General features: G+C 42.0%; 1 protein-coding gene across 2 annotated transcripts; it reads left to right on the forward strand.

The window, feature by feature from the left end:
• The first annotated feature begins 1188 nt into the window (after positions 1-1188).
• Positions 1189-18991, forward strand: ABCG8 (ATP binding cassette subfamily G member 8). 2 transcript variants are annotated; one of them, XM_035111199.2, is made up of 13 exons: positions 1190-1385; positions 2162-2272; positions 4379-4535; positions 4882-5120; positions 6526-6658; positions 8073-8342; positions 10300-10462; positions 10570-10665; positions 11545-11741; positions 11927-12003; positions 13251-13518; positions 14002-14129; positions 17602-18991. In XM_035111199.2, the coding sequence occupies exons 1-13, from the start codon at positions 1335-1337 to the stop codon at positions 17740-17742; spliced, it is 2031 nt and encodes a 676-aa protein (XP_034967090.1). In that variant the 5' UTR covers positions 1190-1334; the 3' UTR covers positions 17743-18991. The 2 variants fall into 2 exon arrangements, with proteins under 2 accessions (XP_034967092.1, XP_034967090.1); XM_035111201.2 differs by lacking the exon at positions 2162-2272 and having other exon boundaries at positions 1189-1385.
• Positions 18992-24277: the final 5286 nt, after the last annotated feature.

Below are 24277 nucleotides of genomic sequence, written 5' to 3' on the forward strand. Positions count from 1 at the left end.
TATAATGCTGCTACTCCTCCTTTTCTGTTTGGTCTGTTCCTTTTGAACAGGTTATACCCCTCAATTTCTACACTACATTCATGAGTTTCATCCCACTAGGTTTTAGTAATGCCTGTTAGGCTATACCGGTATTTATCATCCTTTATTAAGCACCCAAATTGCTCTTGCTTTTCCCCATACTCTGTGCATCAGTATAGAGACAACTGAAAGCATGAGATATTCCTTCATACACTGCTGTCTCTCCCCCCCTCTGAAGTGAGACACCTTCCACCACTAGACATCTCTTTCTTTTCTGGGGAGTGGCAGGAAATGTTCTGTGCACTGTACCTTCCACCACCATCTTGGTGTGTTCTGAGGTCTGGGAGCTGTTGTGCTTGTTCTTCTGACCAAGGATGGGTGTCTGAGGTGAGGGCATGGAATTGATTTTGCAGCTGCAGAGACACAGCATGGCTCCCGACAGTCCTGCTTTTTTGTGTAACATTCCTCCAAGGGCCCATCTCCTGCATTGGGTGATCTCCCTCCCTCCCTAGGGGCACCCTGCGTGCATCTCTGTTTCAGGACAATCCACTCTGGTCTAGTGAGAATTTCCTCATGTTGCCACAAAGTGGTAAAGGGGCCTCCCATTGCTGTACCTTCTCTTCCAGCAAGGCAAGCAGTCTGCATTTGTTGTAGACGAAGTTTTGCACGTTTTCAGACAGGAGGACAAACATGGCACAGGTGTTGCAGGTCACTGCAACTGCTCCCTCGCTGTCCATCATGCAAAACCTGAGTGTTCTGCCATTTTCCAACTGGCGCCGGATAATTCAACAAAAATTGCACAGGCGCAGTCTCTCCCCCACCAGCTCCTGGGAGCTTCGCTAAGGAGGTAAGATAACACTTTTATTGGGGACATAATGCATCTTGCTAGCTGCCAAATTTATGAATTTCAGGATTGCTATAATAGATGCCTCCAGTCATGTTTTTAAATAACAAATTAGGAACATAAAGGGTGGGGGACTTCCTTTGCAGGTCCTCAGATCCCTGGCTCTCAACAAACCAGGTGCTAAGCCGAAAGGAGAAACCTCTATAGTTTTTCAATGTATAATAAAAAAATACATTTCTGTAGCAGGTGATAGGCAAACCATAATTATTATCTGATGAACCTTTACCCTTACTATAGCACAATAGTAAGCACAGTATTTCAGAAGTGGGTGTGGTCCAGGTGTTTTAGGTTACTCTGGGTTACCTTCTTGGAGTGAGCAGGAGATGTGGGTTAGTCTTGAAAAAGAGAGTAGAAAACACACAATCGGTTGAAAAGGAGGTGAGCAAAAGTTACTGCTGTGGAGAACGAAAGGATGGAAAACTCTCAACAGGAACATGCCCTGGGGGAAGAAGAGACTGAGAAAGTGAGTGAAATTTAAGGCTGACACTTGGAGGGGAAGAAGGGTGCATGCACACAAAAGCTTATACCCAGAACAAACATTGTTGGTCTCTAAGGTGCTACTGGACAATTTGTTAATTAATTTATTCATTTTGACTGCATCAGACCAACACGGCTACCTACCTGAACTTGGAGGAGTGGCAGAGTGAAAGTGGTTTCAGATTTTAAAACAAAAATCGGACTAATAAATGGAATAAAATTAAGAAATACAGTGAAGGAAAAACTTCATACTTGAATTGAAAGATTAATGATTGAATTAGTGAATAGAACCTGTAGGATATGTTATTTGTTTTAATTTATTATATTTCTATCCCACTGTTCCTTCCAAAGGAGCCAAACACAGCAAACAACCAGCAATATAACAGTAAAGAACAATTCCAATACACGAGCAAATATCTCAACTGGGATTGCCAGTTTCATGCTATGCTATTCATGATTTAAATTGTACAACCATAACTGTGCAGCTTCTTAAGGCACATTGGGAATTTATTGTAAAGTGTGGAAAGCGAATGCATCCCTCAACACACCATGGGCACACATTCAAGAGCCAGAGACAACCATGAATTTGTGGTTCAAATGGATCAAAATCCCCAACCCTGCTGTAGCTGCTATAACATCTTGGTTTGTTACACGAGATGCGGCTCTAGCTGACGAATGTACACCATCTGTCCTTCCCTTCTTTCTTTTTAAAATAATTGGAAGCTTTATCCAAATAACATATTGGCTATGATTTCCATACAGGTAAATAAGAGATTCCAAGACAGCATTTTTTGCTCGGACGATGATAACAGCCTCTATTTCACATACAGTGGCAAATCAAATGTTCTAGAGGTCAGAGACCTCAACTACCAGGTAAAGTGGGGAATTTATTTAAATCCATAGAGTGAGGTAGAGTGCTTGGTAATCATCTGCTTAAAACATTTGAGCTGAAATTTTAAAAAGCAATTAGCGATTTTTTAAAAATCCTAATGAAAATTCATTAGCATTTTGGTTTGAATTCCCTTTATAAACACATTTTTGGTACACAGTTTTGACAAATGTGCACATTTTTGCAAGCAATTTTCCTAATATAATGCATTTGTTAATGCATTAATATATTTCATTTTTATGCACACTTTTCATTAATATATTTCATTTTTATGCACACTTTTCCCCTAATTTATGCATTTTGTAAATACTGTTGGAGAACTAAAACACAAAATTCAGCTAACTGGCTGTTTTCCAGTTCTCATATTGTTTCAAAAAGTGTGAATTTGATGGTCTCACCTTTAAAAGTGGGCTGAAATGAATTTCTCCCCCATCCCTATTGCAGGGTATAAATGGTTCCACTTTGATTGGAAGGGAATGCTGGCTTAATGGTGGGAGAATAAAATGTCAAGGGTAGGGTTTTCATTTTAATGCAAAACTACCAAGCCTGTACTTCCCAAAGAAATACACAGACCAAACTCTGGATCTCCTTCGAAATACACTTTTCTCTGAATTTTGTAATGCATTTCTCTAGCCAAAGAATATGTTAAAAGATAATAATGCATATTTTAGTAGAAGCAAACACATTCAAAATTGAATGTATCTAGGAATATCTTTAATACTGCAAAACTGCTTACAAAAATTCCTATAGTGGGGAAAATTGCATAACAATATGTGTGTGTGTGTAGAAATCTGCATGAAAATACAATTTTTCATGAAGATGTTTATATTTAATTTTTTAAGTGTATGCAGGAATAGGGCAAACCAAATTTAAGAATGGAAAAATAAGAAATGGAAAGAAACTGAAATTGCCAGATTTCTTCATCCATAACTAAGCGTGGTCCGTGATACGAACTCAATGTATTTCTCTTAGACCTCTTAACAGTCAATATGTGTCTACTCAGAAGTAATCTCCATTGAATTAAATTAAACAGACCTTATTCCCCAGTAAATTTGCAGTCAAAGATAGTCACACTGACAGTAGCTCTAGTAATGTTAAAACATAGGCCCATTAACCTAAATGGATCTGCTATGAGTAGAATTTAGTTCAACACAACCTAAAGACTTTTAAATGTGCCTGAATGCATTTCTCCTATGTCTTTTAACAAATTGGTATTGATTATGTTCATTACTCATTACTCTACATTGCAAAGCAGATACTTAACAGATCTGTCTGGGCAGCTTACTGGAGAAAGATACTGGCCTGATGATTTTAGCAGTCTCTGTTTCTGCAGAATCCAATCTTGAGACCATAAAACCACAGGACTGGAAAGGACCTTAAAAAACCCTTTTAGCCTAAGCTGAAACGCATTGCACTACTAAATGAATGGATTGTGTTTTTAAAAGTGTGTGGGGGGGTTAATATCTGCCGGTGCTCTTGCATACATGCTGGAAGGTGAAAGCAGGTTTATTTCTTAGTAACAATTGCATTATATCTCCACAAAGAGCTAGACTGCAATCTTGAGCATCTATATAACTTCCCTGTTTAGGGAAGCTTTTAATCTTTAAGAAATTAGTGTATTCTAATATTTCTGTTGGAAGCCGCCCAGAGTGGCTGGGGAAACCCAGCCAGATGGGTGGGGTATAAATAAATTATTATTATTATTATTATTATTATTATTATTAATTATTATTATTATTATTACTACAGCTAGATAAGAGGACATCCTTGCTTTTTAATAAAATTAAGGTTAAGCATTTAGCATGAGGGGTATTTCTGTGGCTACAGTCCTGAACATCACACCTGAAATTTCACCTGGAAAAGCACTGATTTGGGATTTGAATTTAGATATTGGTGGATTAAAATACTGTCCAATAGACCTCCACAGCTCTAGACTTGTTAGAAATTACAATGAACTCCCCCTTATTTCATTTGAAGCATTCTTACTCTACTTTTCAGATGATAAAGCCTTCTAGAGCAATTGACAAATCATCATCATCATCAAATGTCAGGCATTTCTACTTAACAAAAACACCATTCATCTTCCATAGGTTAATATAGCCTCACAGGTTCCCTGGTATGAGAAACTAGCAGAGATGAACATTCCTGGGATGTGTGGCCTGGACTCCGATTCCCATGTGGCAGCTATACAAAATATGAGTTTTAAAGTCAGAAGTGGGCGGATGCTGGCTCTCATAGAGAGCTCTGGTAAGAATTAAATCCCTTTTTAATCTGCGCAGTCTCAGCATTTGTTTGCTATATTTTCAAAGACAATAAAACAAGGGGTGGCCCTACTATCGAGCAGAGTGAGGCAGCTACCTCAGGTGGAGGGCAGACAGCACTTTAAGCCAGCCTGGGGTCTTCAAGTTCAGTGGAGAACCCTTTCCCATTACCACTGTCAAAGTAAGATTCAGCTGCCGCCAGTCTAACTACCTTCTGTACAAATAATTTAGATTTGAACAGATCAGAAAATGTGGATGAAATTTGGGGTGAAGAACCTAAAGCAGCCGTTCTCCCATAGATACTTAAACATCTGGACCTGTTATATTTGCAGCTTGCGGAAAGACGTCTTTGTTTGACGTGATTACCTGCAGGGACCACGGAGGCAAAATTACGTCAGGTGAAATCTTGATCAATGGAAAACCTTGCACTCGCCAGCTGGCAAAGAAATGCATTGCCCACGTACGGCAAGAGGACAGACTGCTACCCAACCTGACAGTCAGAGAAACGCTATTGTTCATTGCAAAATTGCGTCTCCCCAAGATGTTTTCAGATTCACAAAGAGAAAAAAGGGTAATTAGAATGAAAATTAAGTTGTCAAGAATGTATTTAATAACATTAGCTAAGTGGCTGTATGAGTTGTTTGGATAAAGAAAAGCTAATCTGAATGTGATTATTCACCTTCTTTTCTTTAATCAATGATAGAGCATGTTTTACCTAATATCTCCTCTTTTTTGGATGGCTTGCAATTTTACTTTGTTTTGTGCTCTTTGATGGAAAAATATGAATTGGCACATTGTCATGCCAAGTGCTTGTCTAACTCTGGAGAGGCATAGATAGGAAAAGAAATGCCTTGATAGAAAAATTGATTCTTTAAAATGCAAATGGCTACTGGCTGTGTGGGGCAGAGGGCAGGATCGGCCCTAGCAATGTTGGGCCTGAGGCAAAAACTCCAAGGTTGCGTCCACACGACAGCCCTTCAGCACTGCAGAGTGATTGCTTTTCAATTACCTGGAAACAAAGGGCTAGATACAACATAGTGCTAAGGTGAGCACTCTGTTAGTGCAAGGACTTCTCCTCGTGCAACGTAGCATTCTCCCCTATGCCCCCCAATCTGTTCTGGAGTTCCCTCCAACCTTCCCCAGAAGATTTGGGGACTCTGCAGGACACATACAGGAGAGCAGAGAGGAAATCCCATTGCACCCTTGTGCTAGTGCAACTAATCAGTCTCATACTGCCCCAAATTACAAACAGAAGGAGAGCTAGTTCAGCTTCCTGTTTCCCAGAGTGGTCAAGCAGATGCTTCTGGGAACTCTGTAAGCAGGACATGATGGAGATAGTATTCAGGAGGCATCTTTCCGAAATTAAAACAGTGTTTCTGCACAGAACTTTACATAAGCCAGAAGCAGCTCACTAGGTGGTAGCTAGCCACTATGCTAGCTTACTGGGAGGGAGAGGCAAGGCAGTGGAAAGGTCAGCGCAGTGCAAACGCACTGGTAGGAATGCTGGATTTAGTTATCACGGTGCATTTGCACTGTGTCAACCACCGTACCCTTCCTCGGCAAGCCACTGCTGAGTATAGCATTATATTCTACAGCCAGGGCTTTTTTTCCAGCTGGAGCTCAGTTCCGGCACCTCTCAGGTGGGTGCTGTTACCATTATAAAAGAACAAGGGAGGCGTTCATAGTGAGTTGCAGCACCACTTTATCTAGAAAAATAGCACTGTCTATGCACAGCAATGCCCTTTCCATGGCCAAGATCCTTCTATAACAGGCACCCCCAAACTCAGCCCTCCAAATGTTTTGGGACTACAATTCCCACCATCCCTGACCACTGTTCCTGTTAGCTAGGGATGATGGGAGTTGTAGTCCCAAAACATCTGGAGGGCCGATTTTGGGGGTGCCTGTTCTATGATGTTTATTTGCAAATGGCATTCCACGGTACTGCTATGAACACTGTCTTCTCATTAATTCTTCAGGTAGAAGACGTTATAGCAGAACTGAGATTGCGGCAATGTGCGAACACAAGAGTAGGGAACGAATATATCCGTGGTGTTTCTGGCGGGGAGAGAAGACGAGTGAGCATTGGGGTCCAACTGTTATGGAATCCTGGTAAGAACTTCCGAAAGCATCTCTGCTGTGCTTCCTTCCCAGGGCTGTGGTTTGGGTGCTGAATAAAGGAGGGTGCTGGCATAGCCGTGGGTGAATATGGGTGGCTACCTACCCCACAATGTTCTCTTTTAACTTTCAAGTGTATGACTCAAAAAAGGTTGTCTGTAGCATCTGGCCACATGGCAAAGTACATTTTACCATGTCTTTGTTACTCTGCATTTTCAGATACCTGCAAGGGCATTTACTAGCTCTACAAATGGTCCTTGATTTTCAGGTGGGCACATCATAAAGTTGTTTGTGGCCAGAAATACCTGTTGGCCAGTGTTTTATCCAGGCAACTGAAATGAGTGTACTGTATGTGGGGTGAGGGTCTTGTAGGTATGCGCCCATGCCCTGGGTGAATGTGGGATCAGGGTGCATAGCACCACAAGAAAGAGATGCTTTACAGCCATGGCCATTTTCTTAGGTTTAAATTATGTTTGCGCAGAAGAGAGCAAGCTTCCCTTTTCAAACCTTTGTCCCAACACAAGAGGGGTGGAGCAAGTGAGGATGTGATGACAGCAAGCAAGACCCCCATTCTGCCCCCTCTCTGGGCTGTAATATCATGGATCGGTAGAGCATGACACTCTTGATCTCAGGGTTGTGGGTTTGAGACCCAAGCTGGGGGAAAGGTTCTTGAATTGCAGGGCATTGAACTAAATAGGATCTCTTCCAACTCTACAATTCTATGGTTCTATGAATGCCTAAATATTTTGTGTGTCGTATGCATTTCAGGCATAGTCTTTTGCTTTCCAGATGTTGTTGGATGGTAACTCCCATTGGTTCCCATCAGCTCCAGCCAGGGTGGCTAATGATCAGGGATGATGGGAATTGTTGTCCAGCAACCTCAGGAGGGCAAAAAGTTGTCAAAACTTCCGTTTTTTCCTCATTAACTCATTAACATGTTAACTCACTGAGATCCAGCGCCGAGGGCCTTCTGGCGGTTCCCTCACTGCGAGAAGCAAAGACACAGGGAACCAGGCAGAGGGCCTTCTCAGGAGTGGCGCCCGCCCTGTGGAACGCCCTTCCATCGGAGGTCAAGGAGATAAACAACTACCTGACATTTAGAAAACACCTAAAGGCAGCCCTGTTTAGGGAAGTTTTTAATCTGTGATATTTTAATGTATTTTGGTATTTGTTGGAAGCCGCTCGGAGTGGTGGGGGTTACCCAGCCAGATGGGCAGGGTATAAATAAACAACAACAACAACAACTCATTCCTCATTAATTTGTCTCTGAAAAATAATCTGCCTGGATAAACTGCTGGAATAGGCCACCAAGCTATGTAAGAACATATTTAGGATGAAGGTGAAAGCTACCAACCTAATCAGATACATACATAACTCACTGCAATTAACTTTGCTTCCCCTTTGGCAGGAATCTTGATACTCAATGATCCCACAGCTGGACTGGACAGCTTTACCGCCCACAACCTCGTAATACTGCTGTCTAGGCTAGCAAGAGGAAATAGGTTAGTTCTTTTGTCAGTTCACCAGCCAAGATCAGATATCTTCCAGCTTTTTGATTTGGTTCTCTTGATGACATCTGGACTCACAGTCTACTCTGGTGCTGCCCAAGACATGGTCCAATATTTCACACAAATGGGATATCCTTGTCCAACATACAGCAATCCTGCAGATTTCTACGGTTGGTATAATAAGTTATATTGGGAGGGTTATTGTTTGTTTAAACTGAGGGTTTGCAGATAGCCAGCGATGATCAGATTATGTTGTCTGATTGACTATTGACTAGAAAACTTTCCCCTCTACCTTTAGAAGTGGCAGTGGGAAAGGCAGAAAAACAACACCAAAGTTTGATTTGGGAGCAGCCCTGGTGCCAGCAATAGGCCAGATCAGGTACTGGCCAAGGATCCCAGAAGTTTAGAAAGGCCCCTCACTGTCCCCAAGCAGTTGTGCTGCTATTCACTGCCCTCTCTCTCAATACCCGCCCCAAGATGCTTTTCAGTGGCAGGTGGCTGTACCATTTGAATGGGAGCCAAGCTAAGTTCTCATCTGCTGTGTTCATCTGCCATTTTAAGTTACCCTCCCGCACTAAAAAAAGCCCACCTCTACAACCTGTTTTCCAATATCTATAATCCAGGTACAGTCATACCTCAGGTTACAGAAACTTCAGGTTGCGCGTTTTCGGGTTGCGCGCTGCGCCGATCCCGGAAGTACTGGAATGGGTTACTTCCGGGCTTTAGCGCATGTGCAGAAGCGCTAAATCACACTCTGCGCATGCACAGAAGTGCCGAATTGCAACCTGCACATGCACAGACGTGGCGCTGTGGGTTGTGGATGCTGCGGGTTGCGAATGTGCCTCCCGCACGGATCACGTTCATAACCCGAGTGTCCACTTTAGATCTATAAACTTAAAGTTCCCCTGTGCCACCAGCATTACTTGGCCTGCCCTGGTTGGGGGTGGGTGGGCTGGGAAGGTGGAGGCCCTTAGTGGGCATCATACAAAGGACCCCCCTGAAGTTTGACACCAGACCAGTTTGGAAGACAGAGATAGATAGAGGCAGAAGGACAAGTTGATTAAAAGGGAGGCAGTTATGCAATGAAACAACCACTCTCTTAGGCAGGCATAGACAAACTCCAGCCCTCCAGATGTTTGAGACTACAATTCCCATCATCCCTAGCTAACAGGACCAGTGGTCAGGGATGATGGGAATTGTAGTCCCATAACTTGTGGAGGGCCAGAGTTTGCCTATGTCTGTCTTAGAGAAAGTAGTAGGGTTAGCAGTGGTGCTCTAGCCCTAATAATCTGCTTGTTTAGTTATAGAGAAAACAAACACCACATCTTAAAGAAGGATTAGAATAAACTACTAGTAGACTACATAATGCCTTGAATAAGTTGTGGATTACAATCCCCATCATCCCTACTTGCCATATATTGGCTGAGGCTGATGGGAGCTGTAGTCTATAGCATCTGCTAATGAACCACATTGGCTATCACTGGGCTAAACATTATCAAGAATTTCATGATGGCCTCTTCAAGGGTGGAACAGACTACAAGAGAAGCTGGCAGCCTCTCCTTTGTCAGAGTTTACTAAAAGAGTGAAGACAAACAATAGGTTCTTTAAATACACTATTAGTAGCAGGAGAGCAGCTGGGGAGGCTGTTAGACCCTTGGATGACAAGGCAGTCTAATGTATACTAAAGGAGGACAATGAGATTGTAGAGAAACTGGATGAATTATTTGCATCAGTCTCCGCAGCAGAAGAGAATAAGTTTCTGAATACCAGGTGTTGGAAATCACAGGAGGAGAGAATGCTCTTGAGCTCAGGTCCCACTTGCAGGCTTCCCATAGACATCTGGGTGGCAACTGTGAGAACAGGACACTAGATTTGATGGACCACTGGCCTGATCCAGGAGGTTCTCAGTGTTTCTGGATGGTCACCTATCAGGGATGCCGTTATCAGTGGGCACTTCATTTGATGCATGAAGTGTAATCCTAAATTGACAAGCAGGGAATTTAAACAGAATTGGAAGATGGGATTCAATTACCTCTGAAAAGATAACCGTAAATTCAGGTACGAAACTGAAAACGTTTGAGCAGCATGTGTGGGTTATATGATCTTACTCAGGATCCTGTCTTACAGTTGATTTGATCAGCATCGAGAGGCAGAGTGAAGAAAAGGAGATGGAAAGCAAGCAAAGGGCTCGCTCACTTGCTGCCATGTTTCATGAAAACATTAAAAATGTGGATGACCGCTTATGGAAAAGCAAACCAAGAGACAACATGGTCACTGTTTCTGCACAGAGGTAAAAACAAGAGCTGTAAAGAGCTTTGATGGCGGTATATCAAGGCAGTATATAAAGAAATTGGTTTCAGAATAAACCCATCTCCCATTTCCGTCCATTTTTGACAGCTCTACTACGTTCATTTTGGAGGAGAAAATTACTGTGAACTCTCATTCGGCCGAACAGTTGCCAGGATGGTTACAGCAGTTCACTGTTTTGCTAAGGTAATGTTGTTTCAAGCCCTGGTAAGAGTACAAATATCAGACAGGAATATTATTATTATTATTATTATTATTATTATTATTATTATTATTAATTCAACTTATACACTGCCCTATACCTGGAGGTCTCAGGGCGGTTCACAACAAGACCACAACATATACGGTAAAATCAAACAAAGCAATCACTCAATAACACCCCCCCCCCAAAAAAAGCCACATTCTAAAAGGGTGTTGGATCAACCAAAGGCCTGGTTAAAAAGGAACATTTTTGCCTGGCGTCTAAAGGTGTATAATGAAGGCTCTAGCTCAGGCATCCCCAAACTGCGGCCCTCCAGATAGATGTTTTGGCCTACAACTCCCATGATCCCTTGCTAACAGGACCAGCAGTCAGGGATGATGGGAATTGTAGTCCAAAACATATGGAGGGCCAAAGTTTGGGGATGCCTGCTTTAGCTGAACTTCCCTGGGGAGAGCATTCCATAGACGGGGAGCCACTGCAGAGAAGGCCCGTTCTAGTTGGTATACCTATTTAATTCCTGGAATATCAGTATCAGACATGACCATCTAACATGGTTAATGTACACTTCCTCCAAGCTTGATGGCATTATTAGTTATGGATATGGATTGAATGGTCCTCATCTTGTGTCCTAGGGCCAAGATTATAGGGATCTGGTTGGTTGTAGCAAATAGAAATACAGGTGGAATCTATTTAGGTCCAAAAGCACAAACTTGACCTATTAATCATGCTGAGTTAATCAGCAGAGGCCTCCCCAAGGCGTTTAAGGTGGGCATCATTCATTGTAGTAGCCATAGATATGTTCTCCATCCTGAAGTGAGGAGATAATTTAGGCTCAGAGTTGATAATGTTATTTCTTTTTGTAGCCGCCAGATCTCCAATGATTTCCGAGATCTCTCAGCATTGCTGATCCGCGGATTTGAGACTCTTCTAATGTCATTGTTAATGGGATTCCTATATTATGGCCATGAGAAAAGTCTGTCTATTCCGGATGTATCGGCACTTCTGTTTATGCTAGGAGCTCTGATTCCTTACCTGGTGGTTCTTGAAACTGTAGCAAAATGTAAGTTTTACAGCGTTAAGAGTTTTAGAAGGGTTTTTTCTTTCTTTTAGATTTTAACTTTTTTTAAAGACGTTTGAAAAAGAAGTTTTTAAAAAAATTCAGAAACAAAAGCAATGTTAAAAAAAACATGGCAGTCTGCAATTCTAACAAGAAACACAATGGTTTATTTCTGCTTTCTGCTATAGGCCATTCTGAAAAAGCTGTACTGTATCAGGATTTTGAAGATGGGCTGTATCCTGTTAGCCCATATTTCTCAGCCAAGGTAATTGGCTTCCGTTGTAGCAAGATGGCTTCCAATCCCTTCTGATCTATTGGAAATGTTTCTGGGACATGGAGAGCCATGGGCCACCATTTGAGAAGCACTGAACTATTAACTCTAGGAAAGATTATGATTAATTGTAGAATGAAAGCCAGTAATGGGTTGATGCTGTGCTGTAAGGAAGAAGAAGAAGAAGTGTTTGGATTTGATATCCTGCTTTATCACTACCCTAAGGAGTCTCAAAGTGGCTAACAATCTCCTTTCCCTTCCTCCCCCACAACAAACACTCTGTGAGGTGAGTGGGGCTGAGAGACTTCAAAGAAGTGTGACTAGCCCAAGATCACCCAGCAGCTGCATGTGGAGGAGCGGAGAAGCGAACCCGGTTCCCCAGATTACGAGTCTACCGCTCTTAACCCCCACACCACACTGGGTTTTGTTTTGTTATGTTATGTTTATGTTTTGTTAGTGTCCCAAAGAAGAGCCACAAAATGCAAGCAGCTGTGCTGATCCACATAATGAAATAAATAAATGCAACCCTCTCCCGCCCCCACCAGCAGCAGTATGTAGGATAATACCCAATTAATTAGGATCGGGTGACGGTCACAGAAAAAGGTGCATATAGAATCAATTTACATTGTAAAACACCTTGAGCTTTAACCAATGATCTTTAGCCAGCTGAAATGCAGCTTTTAAACAGTCTCGCAAAATATGTGTTACCAGCGCTATTTTTCTAGTAAAAGAGGTGCTGGAACTCACCATGAACTCTTATATTGACAATGGCACCCACCTGAGAGGTGGGTTCTGGAAAGTTCTGGCTGCGTTCTGCCACCTGCGTTATGTCAAGTTCTGGCTGAAAAAAGCCCTGTGTGTTATCTTTTAAGACATAAGCAGGAACCTCAGCAAAGAAAAGAAGTACCTAGCCCTTGCTTAATTTTTCCCTCTGTCTTTAATTCCTCCTTTGCTAATCTGTTCCAAACTAAAGGAAACAACAGAAGTCTCTTGACCAGCTCATACACTTGCCACATGGAAAATCCACCCATTATCCTGGCATTACCCTGGCCAGATGATGGCAATGCTCCTGATCTGAAAAAAGTAAAATGCCAGGACCTCTCTGCTATGTGTTCCCTCTCCACTGTCCCATCAAAATCCAGCATTAGAAAGTTAGAGAAACAATGTCCCATTTATGTCACAATTTTTGGGGGCCTCAGATATGGAATAAATTGGTCAATGGTGTTTCCTTTCTCAAACAGGTTTTAGGAGAACTTCCAGAACAGTTCTTCCTAATGATCGTTTACGGAGTTCCTACCTACTGGCTAGCAAACCTCCGTCCGGAACCAGAATATTTCGCCCTTATGCTGCTGCTGCTTATGCTAGTCACTTTCTGTGCCCGGACCATGACAATGTGGATGTCTGCCATGCTGCCAACATTTCCTATCTCGGCCTTCCTTTCCAATATTCTGTTCACAATGTTTTTGATGAGCGGAGGCTTCTTCATAAGCTTGGAAAACCTATGGACAGGTAAGCTGGAAACATCAGGCACCCAACAAGCAGAAAGCTACATGCACAGAAGCAGAGGAAGCAATGCCCTGCAACCTACAAATGCCTAGCTGGGATGCCATATTTCATGGGTGGAAAACCATTTAAGCATCTATACGGAAATATCTGAAGGCAGGCCTGTGTCAGGAAGTTTTCTGGTGTTCCATTGTCTTTTATATTCTGTTGGAAGCCACCCAGAGTGTCTGGGGCAACAGATGGGTGGGGTACAAGTAATAAATTACTATGATTCCCTTCCTGACAACTTTCTGGGGGTCACATGCTAGCATACCCATCAATTGCACCGGAAAAAACGGGACATCCTGTTTTTCCTGCGAGAGCATGGCAGCCATTTTGGGCACCATGTTCTTGTGCAATTTCGGGCAAAGATCTTGCCCCCGAAAAAGTGTTTATTTGGGTCCACGATCTATGTTGAATTAGGCTCCCTTTGCTTCCCTCTTTTTCCAGTTCCAGCTTGGATTTCTAAAGTATCTTTTGTCAGGTGGAGTTTTGAAGGATTAATGCAAGTTCAATTTAGAGGACGCATTTACCCGATGACGTTTGGCAATATCACCTATCCAATTCCTGGGAAACTAGTAAGTCACTTTTTTCTAGGTAACATTTCTCATGAATATAGCTATTCAAATATTATGCGCACAAGTTAACCACAATTTTGGGTTAGTGTTGCGTGCGTGTGTGCGCACACACACACACACACCCCAACCCACAACTTACATGCATTTAACTTGTGCACATTCAGCTTCATGGATGTTGCAAAAAAGAATAAAATAAATTTAAAAGGGTGGAAAGGGGACGCAGTTCCAGGAAAAATGACTTTGGCAATCCCACCTGCCAATGAACTCAGTGGGTTCTGACTTTACAGTAAGTCTGCTACTTGCACAAGGGTTCAGTTCTGGGAACTGTGCTCAGAAGCAAAAACACATAAAGCCAGGAGGGCCCCCTAAAAAAAAAAACCAAGCTGCTCCTCTCATTCTCAGACCACCTCCATTTGCTCAGATCACCTTTCCCGTGCTCACGTAAGAAAAGTGAGCATAAGTTGCAGGCTTACTGTACACGATTTTGGCTTTAGGTTTGACCCCTGGAACGTAACCCCTGTGCAGGTTGCAGACTTAGTGTACACAGACACACACACACACAGAGTACTCTGGAATTGTACCTTTTATATTTATATTATTTTATAATATTTTTATTGATTTTCCAATATCGTTCCAATAGCAGCCTCATTATATAACAATACCAATTTTATCCAACAATTATTAATGCCAATTGTTTCTTTTATTTTAAACTATGAAACACTGAGAGGCCTCTGTCGATAAGCCAGTATAGAGTTGCCTAATGAAAGGCAATTAGTCTTACTGAGCACTAGGGGCACTCATCTTTCTGCAACACCCTACAATTATAAACAGATGCACCTGGGTGCCAGCCCCCCTGACTATAGGTTGGTGGCAAGAATGCAGCTTCAAAGGAGCTCCACTCCGTTGCCATTCAAGAGGACTGCAAAGGAACTGCTGCTAGACACTGATAGTGTTTCCCCAAAGGAGCTACCTTTGGTTGCTGAGACCCCTTCGAGATCCATTTCTGCTCCCTCTCAGCATCCAACCCATAGCACTTTTGCCAGCACCCATCAGCTGATTGGCTCTGGTCATGCCCCTTTGAAGATGCACACTCCACGGACCATCATCTGATCGGTGCTGAGAACAGTCAATTCAGCTGCACAGGAGTTTTACAGGAGGGGATTTTGGGGGGAGGGGGGAATGGAAGGTCATGGCACCTCCCCTCAATTCACAATATGTACAGTGGTACCTCGGTTTTCAAATGTCTCCGTTGACAAACATTTTGGTTTTCAAATGCCATAAACCTGGAAGTAAATGCTTCGGTTTTCGAACACACCTCAGAAGTTGAACATGTTTCACGGCTTCCGCTGAGAATAAGATCCTGAGGCCTAGCTTTTGGCTGTTGAGTTTTCGGTTTTCGAACATTTCAGAACTCAAACGGTCTTCCAGAACGGATTATGTTCAAAAACCAAGGTACCACTGTATATGTATATATGTATGTGTGTGTATACATATACATATACATACACACACATACACACACACACATATTCCAAATAAAATTCCAATACCCCTGTACATATTTTCATATTTTTAAAAAGATTTTTCTTTCAGATTATCCCATCCCATTTTCCATGATGTCCCCCCCCCCCACTTGCTGTGCCCTGTCTTCCTTCTTTTTAAACATAATCATAGCACAATAGTCTGATTCTTTCTGTTGCTCCTAGTTCAAATCCTCCTTACGGATTCTTCAAGCTATAATATTTCTTTAAATTATCTGATAAAGGCTTCCATTCTTCAACAAAACAATCATCATTAAGTTCTCTTATTTTAGCTGTTAACTTTGCTGATTCAACATAGTCCATCAGTTTGGTTATCCATTCTTCTTTGGTGGGAACTTCTTCATCTTTCCATTTCTGAGCGTAAAGAATACAGTGTATATTCCTAGCAAGCCCCATTCACACAACCGAGACTCTTCAATCATGGCTAGCAGCTGAGGTGGGGGTAACTTTCAACTTGGAGCCTGTAGCTATTTTTCTTTAACCACCTGTGCCTGCTTATGTTTTGCTGTGGCTGCAATTGTCAAACGACGAATGATGGGGAAAATTTGGAGGGATGGTTGTTTTGTTAAAGCAGCAATAATTCCCTTCTACACACCTCAGCTGTGAATTTGCTGGAAAACAGTGTTTAGAAATTGCACTGCACCACCCCTCAAATGATGCTCATGCACTCATCAAGAGAGATGTCACAGTTCTTGCAATGACAGACAGTCGTAACTGAAGAGCCTCTTATCTGAACTTTATAGATAGCTTCCGCAAACCGTGGACACAAAGAGAAACAAGAGCAATGTCAAAAGGGGAATGGGTTTGCTTCTTTCCTGAAATGTATATGGAAGAAATTTTAAAACAGGACGGGGCAGCATTTAATTCAGTAGTGACTGGGGCCTATTGAGACTGGTAGGGCGTAAGGCAGGAGGCCAACAGTGGATGGCGCCACAGCAAAGGCAACTAATTCTATGTTTCTCCACATCCTCCTCCCTGCTGAGTTTTACAAGTACCAAAGAGCAAATGTGTTTATACCAACTTATACAAACTCAGACCATTGATCCATCTAGCTCAGTATAGTCTATCCTGCCTCATAGAAGCTCTCCAAGATTTTCGACCGGGGACAAATCTCCCTACCTGGAGACTGGACCTGAGATCTTTTATATGCAAAGCAGATGCTCTACCACTGAGCTGTAATACAGACATACTCCTCTCAGAACAAATAATGGTTTCATCTTCAGATCTACTGTTTCACTTGCATGCATTTACCGGATTTTTCGCTCCATAAGACACACTTTTTTCCTCCTAAAAAGTAAGAGGAACTGTCTGTGCGTCTTATGGAGTGAATGCGTGGGCCCTGGAGCCGAATTGCCCAGGGGCAAAAAGCAGATTGTGCTTGGCTTTTTTTTTTTTTAGAAAGAGCTAAAGGCTAACAAGAGGAAAGGAGAGTGTTTAAAGGAACCAGCTCAGCAGCTGAATTCAAGAGATCAGGGAGGGAGATAAAAGAGCTAGCTCCCTTCCCAGCCCGCCCCCTTGCCCAGGCCTCCATTGTTGTGTTTCCCCAGCTGACATGTGACTGGCTGATTACATTATCTGTCTGGAAACTGTAGAAATGGCTCCCTTTCCTTTTCTAAAGAAGCTGCAGAACTGTGAGTTGAACCCTATAAAAACAGGATTTTTTCCCTTTGCAAGGTAAGCTCAACAACTTTGAGCTGATCCTCAAAAATGGAGCTTTCCCCCTTTGCAAAAAAAGCTGCACAACTGTGAGCTGATTCCCCCCAAAAACGGGGCTTTCCTCCTCTAAAAAATTAGGGGCGTCTTTTGGTCAGGTGCGTCTTATGGAGCAAAAAATACTGTGATTAGTTGATTGAAACTCACTAATAAATAAACAAATACATTTTATTTCATTGGAATTCAAATTGATTAATTGGAATTTGATCGACTTACAGGTACTCCAGTCAATGGACTTAGACCTCCAGCCCCACTACGCAATTTACCTCATCTTGGTCAGCATTTCCACCACCTTCTTGGTTTTATACTACTTATCTCTTCGGTTCATCAAGCAGAAATCAAACCAGGACTGGCAATAATAACATGACACTATTGATTATGGTGGCAGGAGTGAAAGCAGGAGAGAGAGTTCACACGGGTCCATATTAAATGCCAGATCTAACTCTTGCAATAAAGGCAACACTTAAAATGGACCATAAACTCTTGTTTGTGCTTATTAAAATGCTGCAAAGATTACTGTATATTCCTGTGTGTGAGACTACTTTTTAACCCAGGAAAATCTTCTCAAAAGTCGGGGGTCGTCTTATACGCCGGGTCGTATTTCTTATACGGCGCGTATATCCCAAACTCTATATTTTAACTGGAAAAGTTTGGGGTCGTCTTATACGCCCAGTGCAGTGATTTGGATTAGCCACCAGATGGCAGCAAAATACAATGGGTTAAAATGCTGAATTTCTGTCCCTGCCACGTTCTTCTTGTAGCAGGGGATGAAGGAAGCCGGTTGTTGAGTAAAGTCTTCAGGATTAGATGACATAGATAGTTGTGTCACTGGTAAGATCTGTGTGATAATGTATGGAATAATAGCGGCAAGAGTACTAGTCGCGAGAAACTGGAAAGGCTGTAACACACCCAACATACCTGAGTGGCAACTTTTAATGAAAGAATATGCACAGCTAGCAAAATTTACGGGAAGAATTAGAGGGCAGACAAAACAGAAAATAAAAAAGGAATGGAGGATTTATGACGATTATATAATGAATAACTAGATATCCAAAATCTAATCAGCAGAATACAACTGAACCCAATACAAATTAAAGAATAGATAATGATGTAAATAGGTTAAGATTTGTGCGATATAATAAGGTTAAAGTTTACAAACTACAGAGAGGTAAACTGGAAGTCAAAATAAAAGAGGTGTAATTGATGTGCATTTAAAGATTTTCTCTGTTTTTGTCCAATACTTCATGTGTTGTTTTTGTGTGTGTGTTTTGTGTGTGTTCTTTGTTTTTTCTGTATTCTTTTTTTGTGTAAAAGAAATATGTGGATGAAGAACGCTTGTGTTTGTGTTGGTAATTATGTTGTTTGTTAATGTTTTTAACAAGAAAATTAATAAAAAACCTATTAAATTTTTTTAAAAGGTAATATCTGCGTGATTTACATATAGAAGCATAATTCAGAGAATGGGGCGATTTTCTAAAAAGGTTCTCAATAAGTCACAAAGTAATACACCTCTTACCTTTAAACTCTGACCCTCCAGATGTTAATGGCTCCCATCCTCCCTTGCATCTCAAGGCAGCCCTGTTTAGGGAAGCTTTTAATGTTTGATGGATTTCTGTATTTTAGAATTTCTGTTTTTTTGGAAGCCGCCCAGAGTGGCTGGGGGAACCAGATGGGCGGGGTATAAATAATAAATTATTATTATTATTATTATTATTATTATTATTATTATTATTATTATTATTATGCCTTTGGGCTGATGTGTGTTGGAGCCAAGCTCTGGAGGCTTAGAGGCCTAGTCACATCTGCCCTATATAAATCAACTGTGTCAAAGGATGGCAATAATCTAATCTAATCAATAATCCTTATTTGTATTTCTTTGGGGTAACATAGAGAATTGAGAAGACCCTTTCTAGGAAGAGTTACAGTACAACCAAGAATGCTTTGTTACGTAGCAAATTATTATTATTTATTTGAAGAGAACCTCAGGATGTAAACTGAATTTCTATTGCCTTTTGGAACCAAACTTTTGTTGTTATTGTAATCCAGGCTTTGACAACCTATCGTTTAATCCAGCTTTCGCCAACCTGGTGGTTGGAGCTGATGGCCAGCCCAAAATGTCTCAGGGCACCATATGCCAAGCCTGATTTAATGTATTTATGAGTTCAGTGGGGCTTGCTCCTAGGTAAGTGGGTACAGGATTGCATCCTTAGTAAGGGATGGGATATCATGCAATAAAAAAGGATTCTCCTTTTTTTTCCCCCTTGTTATTTATGCAAGTCTTTTCCCTTTTTTAAAAAAATAATTTTTATTGGTTTTATAATATAATACAAAAAGGAAAAAGACATAAAAGACAAAGACTTCTTATACATATCCATCCGCCTCCCCCCCCCCACAGGTCCCCTTCTGCCACAAGAGAATCCCGTGGGAAGTTGGAAGTCGAAAGCAGTCCAAATTAAAGATGGGTTTATCCTCTCCTCCCCTCCCTGTCCCCAAGGCCTCCTCCTGCCACCAAGAGACCCCAGTATAACAAGGTGGGGTAAGGGTTGGCATCCCTGTCCAATTATTTATAGTCCCATTCAATAAAATTATAAAAAGAAAAGAATAAAAGAAAAAGAAAAAAACATCCATTTCTAAATTCTTAGTTTATAAAATCTAATTTTTGGTGACTTCCTCAAATCCCTTCTTCCTGATTTTCCTAGTTTCCTAATAACGATTGCAGCGGATTCCTTACTCATGAATAAAATGATTTAATGTATTTATGATATAATTATTTTGAGCAATTCACAGCACAGTCGTGGACATGTCTACTCAAACGTAAGTCCCCCTGAGTTCAGTGGGGCTTGCTCCTAGGTAAGTGGATACAGGATTGCATCCTTAGTAAGGGATGGGATACCATGCAATAGAAAAGGATTCTCCTCAACCCCCTCTCCCTGCCCACCATCAAGAAGTACTTTACCACAGTGTTTTTCTATTAGACCATCACTCAAATTCTGCTGGAAAACTGGGAGCAGACTGGATAAGCCCTAACCTTACGTTAAAGTCATGCTTTAACCCAAAACTATTCAAAAGGACATCACCAGGTGCTATAGGAGAAACTGGGAATTGCCCCATATATTAACTTGTTAGTTTTAAAAGCAACTCAGCCCTTACAATTGATATGTCTTTTAGAAAGCATTGATATATTAATGTTGTTTGCTTATTGTTAACGCACACAAATATCACATTGTTGACAACACAGAAAGCCCATTGTTAAAAATAATTGTAGTCTATTCTGTTTTTGAAAAGTTCCAGAAAGAAGCAAGCAGTATCCTCTCTTGTAAGTTTTAAAAAATAAAATAAAACAAAACAAAAACATTACATTTCGGTTCTGCGGTCGTCGTGCTAAGGGCAATCCACAGCACCAGAAAACCACATGCAAGATAGATGTGCTCAGGGAGAAAGGATCTCAGGCACAGGGCAGGTGCAGATGCACATCTGGACCAGGGTGCTGATCCAGGTGCCGTCTTGATGGCTAGATACACCACTTAATTCAGATAAGAGATTAGGGGTAGTGGAAGGGACTGTCCATTTGGTTTCCTAATAATAGAATTCATAGCACAAAATAATATTTAGAAAAGGGTTGGTTTAAACAAATTCCTGACATTCGTTCTGCCCGGACACTGAGGTCCAGTACCGAGGGCCTTCTGGCGGTTCCCTCGTTGCGAGAAGCCAAGTTGCAGGGAACCAGGCAGAGGGCCTTCTCGGTGGTGGCGCCCGCCCTGTGGAACGCCCTCCCATCAGATGTCAAAGAGAAAAACAGCGACCAGATTTTTAGAAGACATCTGAAGGCAGCCCTGTTTAGGGAGGCTTTTAACGTTTAATAGATTATTTTATTTCATTTTTCTGTTGGAAGCCGCCCAGAGTGGCTGGGGAAACCCAGCCAGATGGGCAGGGTATAAATAATAAATTATTATTATTATTATTATTATTATTATTATTATTATTATTATTATTTATTTGCTAAGGTCCAATCCCAAATCTTGTGTCAGTGCATGCATGTTTAGAACAAGGTGGGCTATGTCTTCTTGTTCTTCTTCATTGTTTATCTTTATATTTGTTAGTCCATTTTCCCCCTTCAAAAATGAACTCCAAGTGATTTACAAATAAAAGGATTAAAAACAGACATAAAAGAAACCTAAAATACCCATGCTAATATGCATGAAAGAGGAAATCAACACAACCCCCTGAAAGAAAAGCAGAAAATTATGATACGGAGGCCTGAGTGAATAAAAATGTTTTCACATAATGGCTAAAGACACACAGTGATGGTACTAGTGGGGAGAGCATTCCACAACTAGGGAGCCACCACTGAGAAGGCCTGTCCTCAACAGGCCTCAGAGGACAGAACCAGATGAAGAATGCTTGCTGCCCCAAGCAATAAACAGTATTCCTGGCACCTACAGGTTAGAACAAAAGGAGCCAACTGAGTTTCCCTGGGGAGGATGTTTAACAGAAAGGATCTTATCACCAGTCATCGGCCAGCTCACCTCAGACGTTGAGGGTACCAAGAGCAGGTCAAATATTCACAACCAAGTGGCAAGGAGTGGTATTATATTTCATTTTCTAAAGCAGCCCTAGCATTTTCAATGGCAAAGTGACTGCTATCAGGCTTGGGATTTTCATAGTGTACAGGGGGGTTGTCCACAGAGTTTGCCCTCTTCGTTTCAGCGAAGGAAGCAAATGATCTTCAGCCATCTCAACCCTTGCTTTTTCATGCAAAACCATTTGCAGTCGTTTGCGGTCATCAACAGCTATCAGTCAGTCAATCACCCATTTCCACCACCCTTCTGAGTGATCCCCCCTCCCCATCCCCACCCCTCCCCACCCCTTCTCTACATAAGTGCCTGGAAACTTCCATTTCACTGTATCTGAAGAAGTGTGCATGCACACGAAAGCTCATACCAAAATAAAAACTTAGTTGGTCTTTAAGGTGCTACTGAAGGAATTTTTTTATTTTACTTCGATCCAGACCAACACGGCTACCTACCTGTAACCAGATCCTGACATTTGTTTCATGTGAGTCTTTGGACATTTAGTACCTTTTAAAAAAATGGAGAAAAGTTTATACCTCGGTTAAAACCAGATAAGCAGAGGTGGAAATGTTTTGGTTCGTTTGAAAAAAATTATGAACTAACCAGATATTTTTTTTAAGGAGTAAGCTTAGAAGGACAGAGAGATGAAATCATTTTATTGTGTGTGTTTCTGGTGAGGGTACCTACATTTCTTCTAGGGCTAGGCAATGTTTCATTGAGAACCACCAGGTCTCAAGCCAAATTGGAAATCACAGCACCCAGCTTAGGAGTCATCCCTCCAGTGAATGGGCAATGGCTGAAGCAAGGGACTGAAGAGGAGGTTGAGATTCCTGCATTGCAGGGGGTTGGACTAGATGGCCCTTGGGGTCCCTTCCAACTCTACAATTCTGAGTGGCACATGCATACACAGCAGCACATACCAAAGGGTGACGACTTCGTTCCTGCCTTCTGTAGCAGCCAAGCACAAGTGTGTTTGTATGTGTGTATGAAAAGTGAAAAGTAAACTTCAATGATTCTGAGACTGTCTAACTTTGATTTGTTTTTTATTTTTAAAGAGAAAGTAGTAAAGCCAGACTTCCTCAGTCTTTCGTGGCATCATTAAACTGTCAAGATAGTGGGCCATTTGGTTCTTAATTATTCTTTTTATTATATTTAAGACACTTTAAAAAATGATTTATGCTTCTGCATAATGTTCTGTTGTGATTAGGATCTCTTTTCTAGTAGTATCCAGACTTCTTTCTTTCTTTCTTTCTTTCTTTCTTTCTTTCTTTCTTTCTTTCTTTCTTTCTTTCTTTCTTTCTTCACACACACACACACACACACACACACACACACACACACAGACTAAATTCTAGGCTGACTCTCTGTTGTGAATGCAGTATGAGGCTCAACCCCCCTCTTTTTAAGGGGGGCACGTGTGGAGGGAGAGAAACAAAAGGGGCAAATGCAAAAGCCGTATGGGACCGCTCAGAATTCAAGGGGCAAAAGATATAAGGATATGACATTATCATTTACTTCCTCCTTGAGAGCTTCCTTCCTTTTGTGAAATGAGTCAGGCAGCTGACACCGCTTAAACAGTCTTTTTAACGTTTCAAAATTCCACCCTCTAAATGTTCTGCGAAAGGGACTAAGCTGTGTGAATGTTTCAGAGGTGGTGTTATGACAAAAGGAGAGACGTACATACAATAGGACTCGGTGAGAGCAGAGCTACAACAGCTTTCTGGTACTTTAGAGCTGAGACTCCTCACAGGAGGCGACCATGCACACGCCGTTCCATTAAAAACATGTGCCAGGTCTCGTATTAATACCCCCCCCCCTGTCCTTATGTGCACAGGAAGACCGATGGATTGCTAGCGTACAGATCAGGAATCAGATGCATGCAACAGCATCCCAATCTGTGGGCAGGCTGTAAAAAGTAATATACCACCAACATGGAACAGCACAATCCTGGACATGATGACTCAGAAGAAACGGCACTGTTTCCAGTGGGGCTTAGTGTCCCTAGTAAAGATGAGATGGGTGGAAATTCTCCCCATGGATGTGGTTCCCCAGGCTAAAATGGCATATTACATTTTGGGGGAAACTGGAGGGGGAAAGTTCTACGGAAGATGTGAAGGTTAACTGGTGCTGAAATAATGTTGAGGCTAACTAGGCAGGGCTGGCTCTAAGGCAAGGCTGGGTGGCGCAATGCGCCAGGGCACCAGGGGGCGCCGCGCTGCTGTGCCTGCGGCAGCCGCGCTACACGCTGCGCTCGCCAGACAGCCGCACTGCGAAATGGGGGGGGGCACGCCGGAGGGCTCTTCGCACCAGGGCGCTAGATACG

This window comes from Zootoca vivipara, chromosome 3 (genome assembly GCF_963506605.1).
Source record: "Zootoca vivipara chromosome 3, rZooViv1.1, whole genome shotgun sequence".
Taxonomy (NCBI): Eukaryota; Metazoa; Chordata; class Lepidosauria; order Squamata; family Lacertidae; genus Zootoca; species Zootoca vivipara.

Excerpts from the sequence above, each read along its gene's own strand:
- ABCG8 (XM_035111199.2), top strand. The coding sequence starts at position 1,335 with ATGGAAAACTCTCAACAGGAACATGCCCTGGGGGAAGAAGAGACTGAG. Across the intron at positions 4,536-4,881 it reads GGCTCTCATAGAGAGCTCTG|CTTGCGGAAAGACGTCTTTG; the intron begins GTAAGAATTAAA and ends TTATATTTGCAG. Across the intron at positions 12,004-13,250 it reads GCCCATATTTCTCAGCCAAG|GTTTTAGGAGAACTTCCAGA; the intron begins GTAATTGGCTTC and ends TTTCTCAAACAG.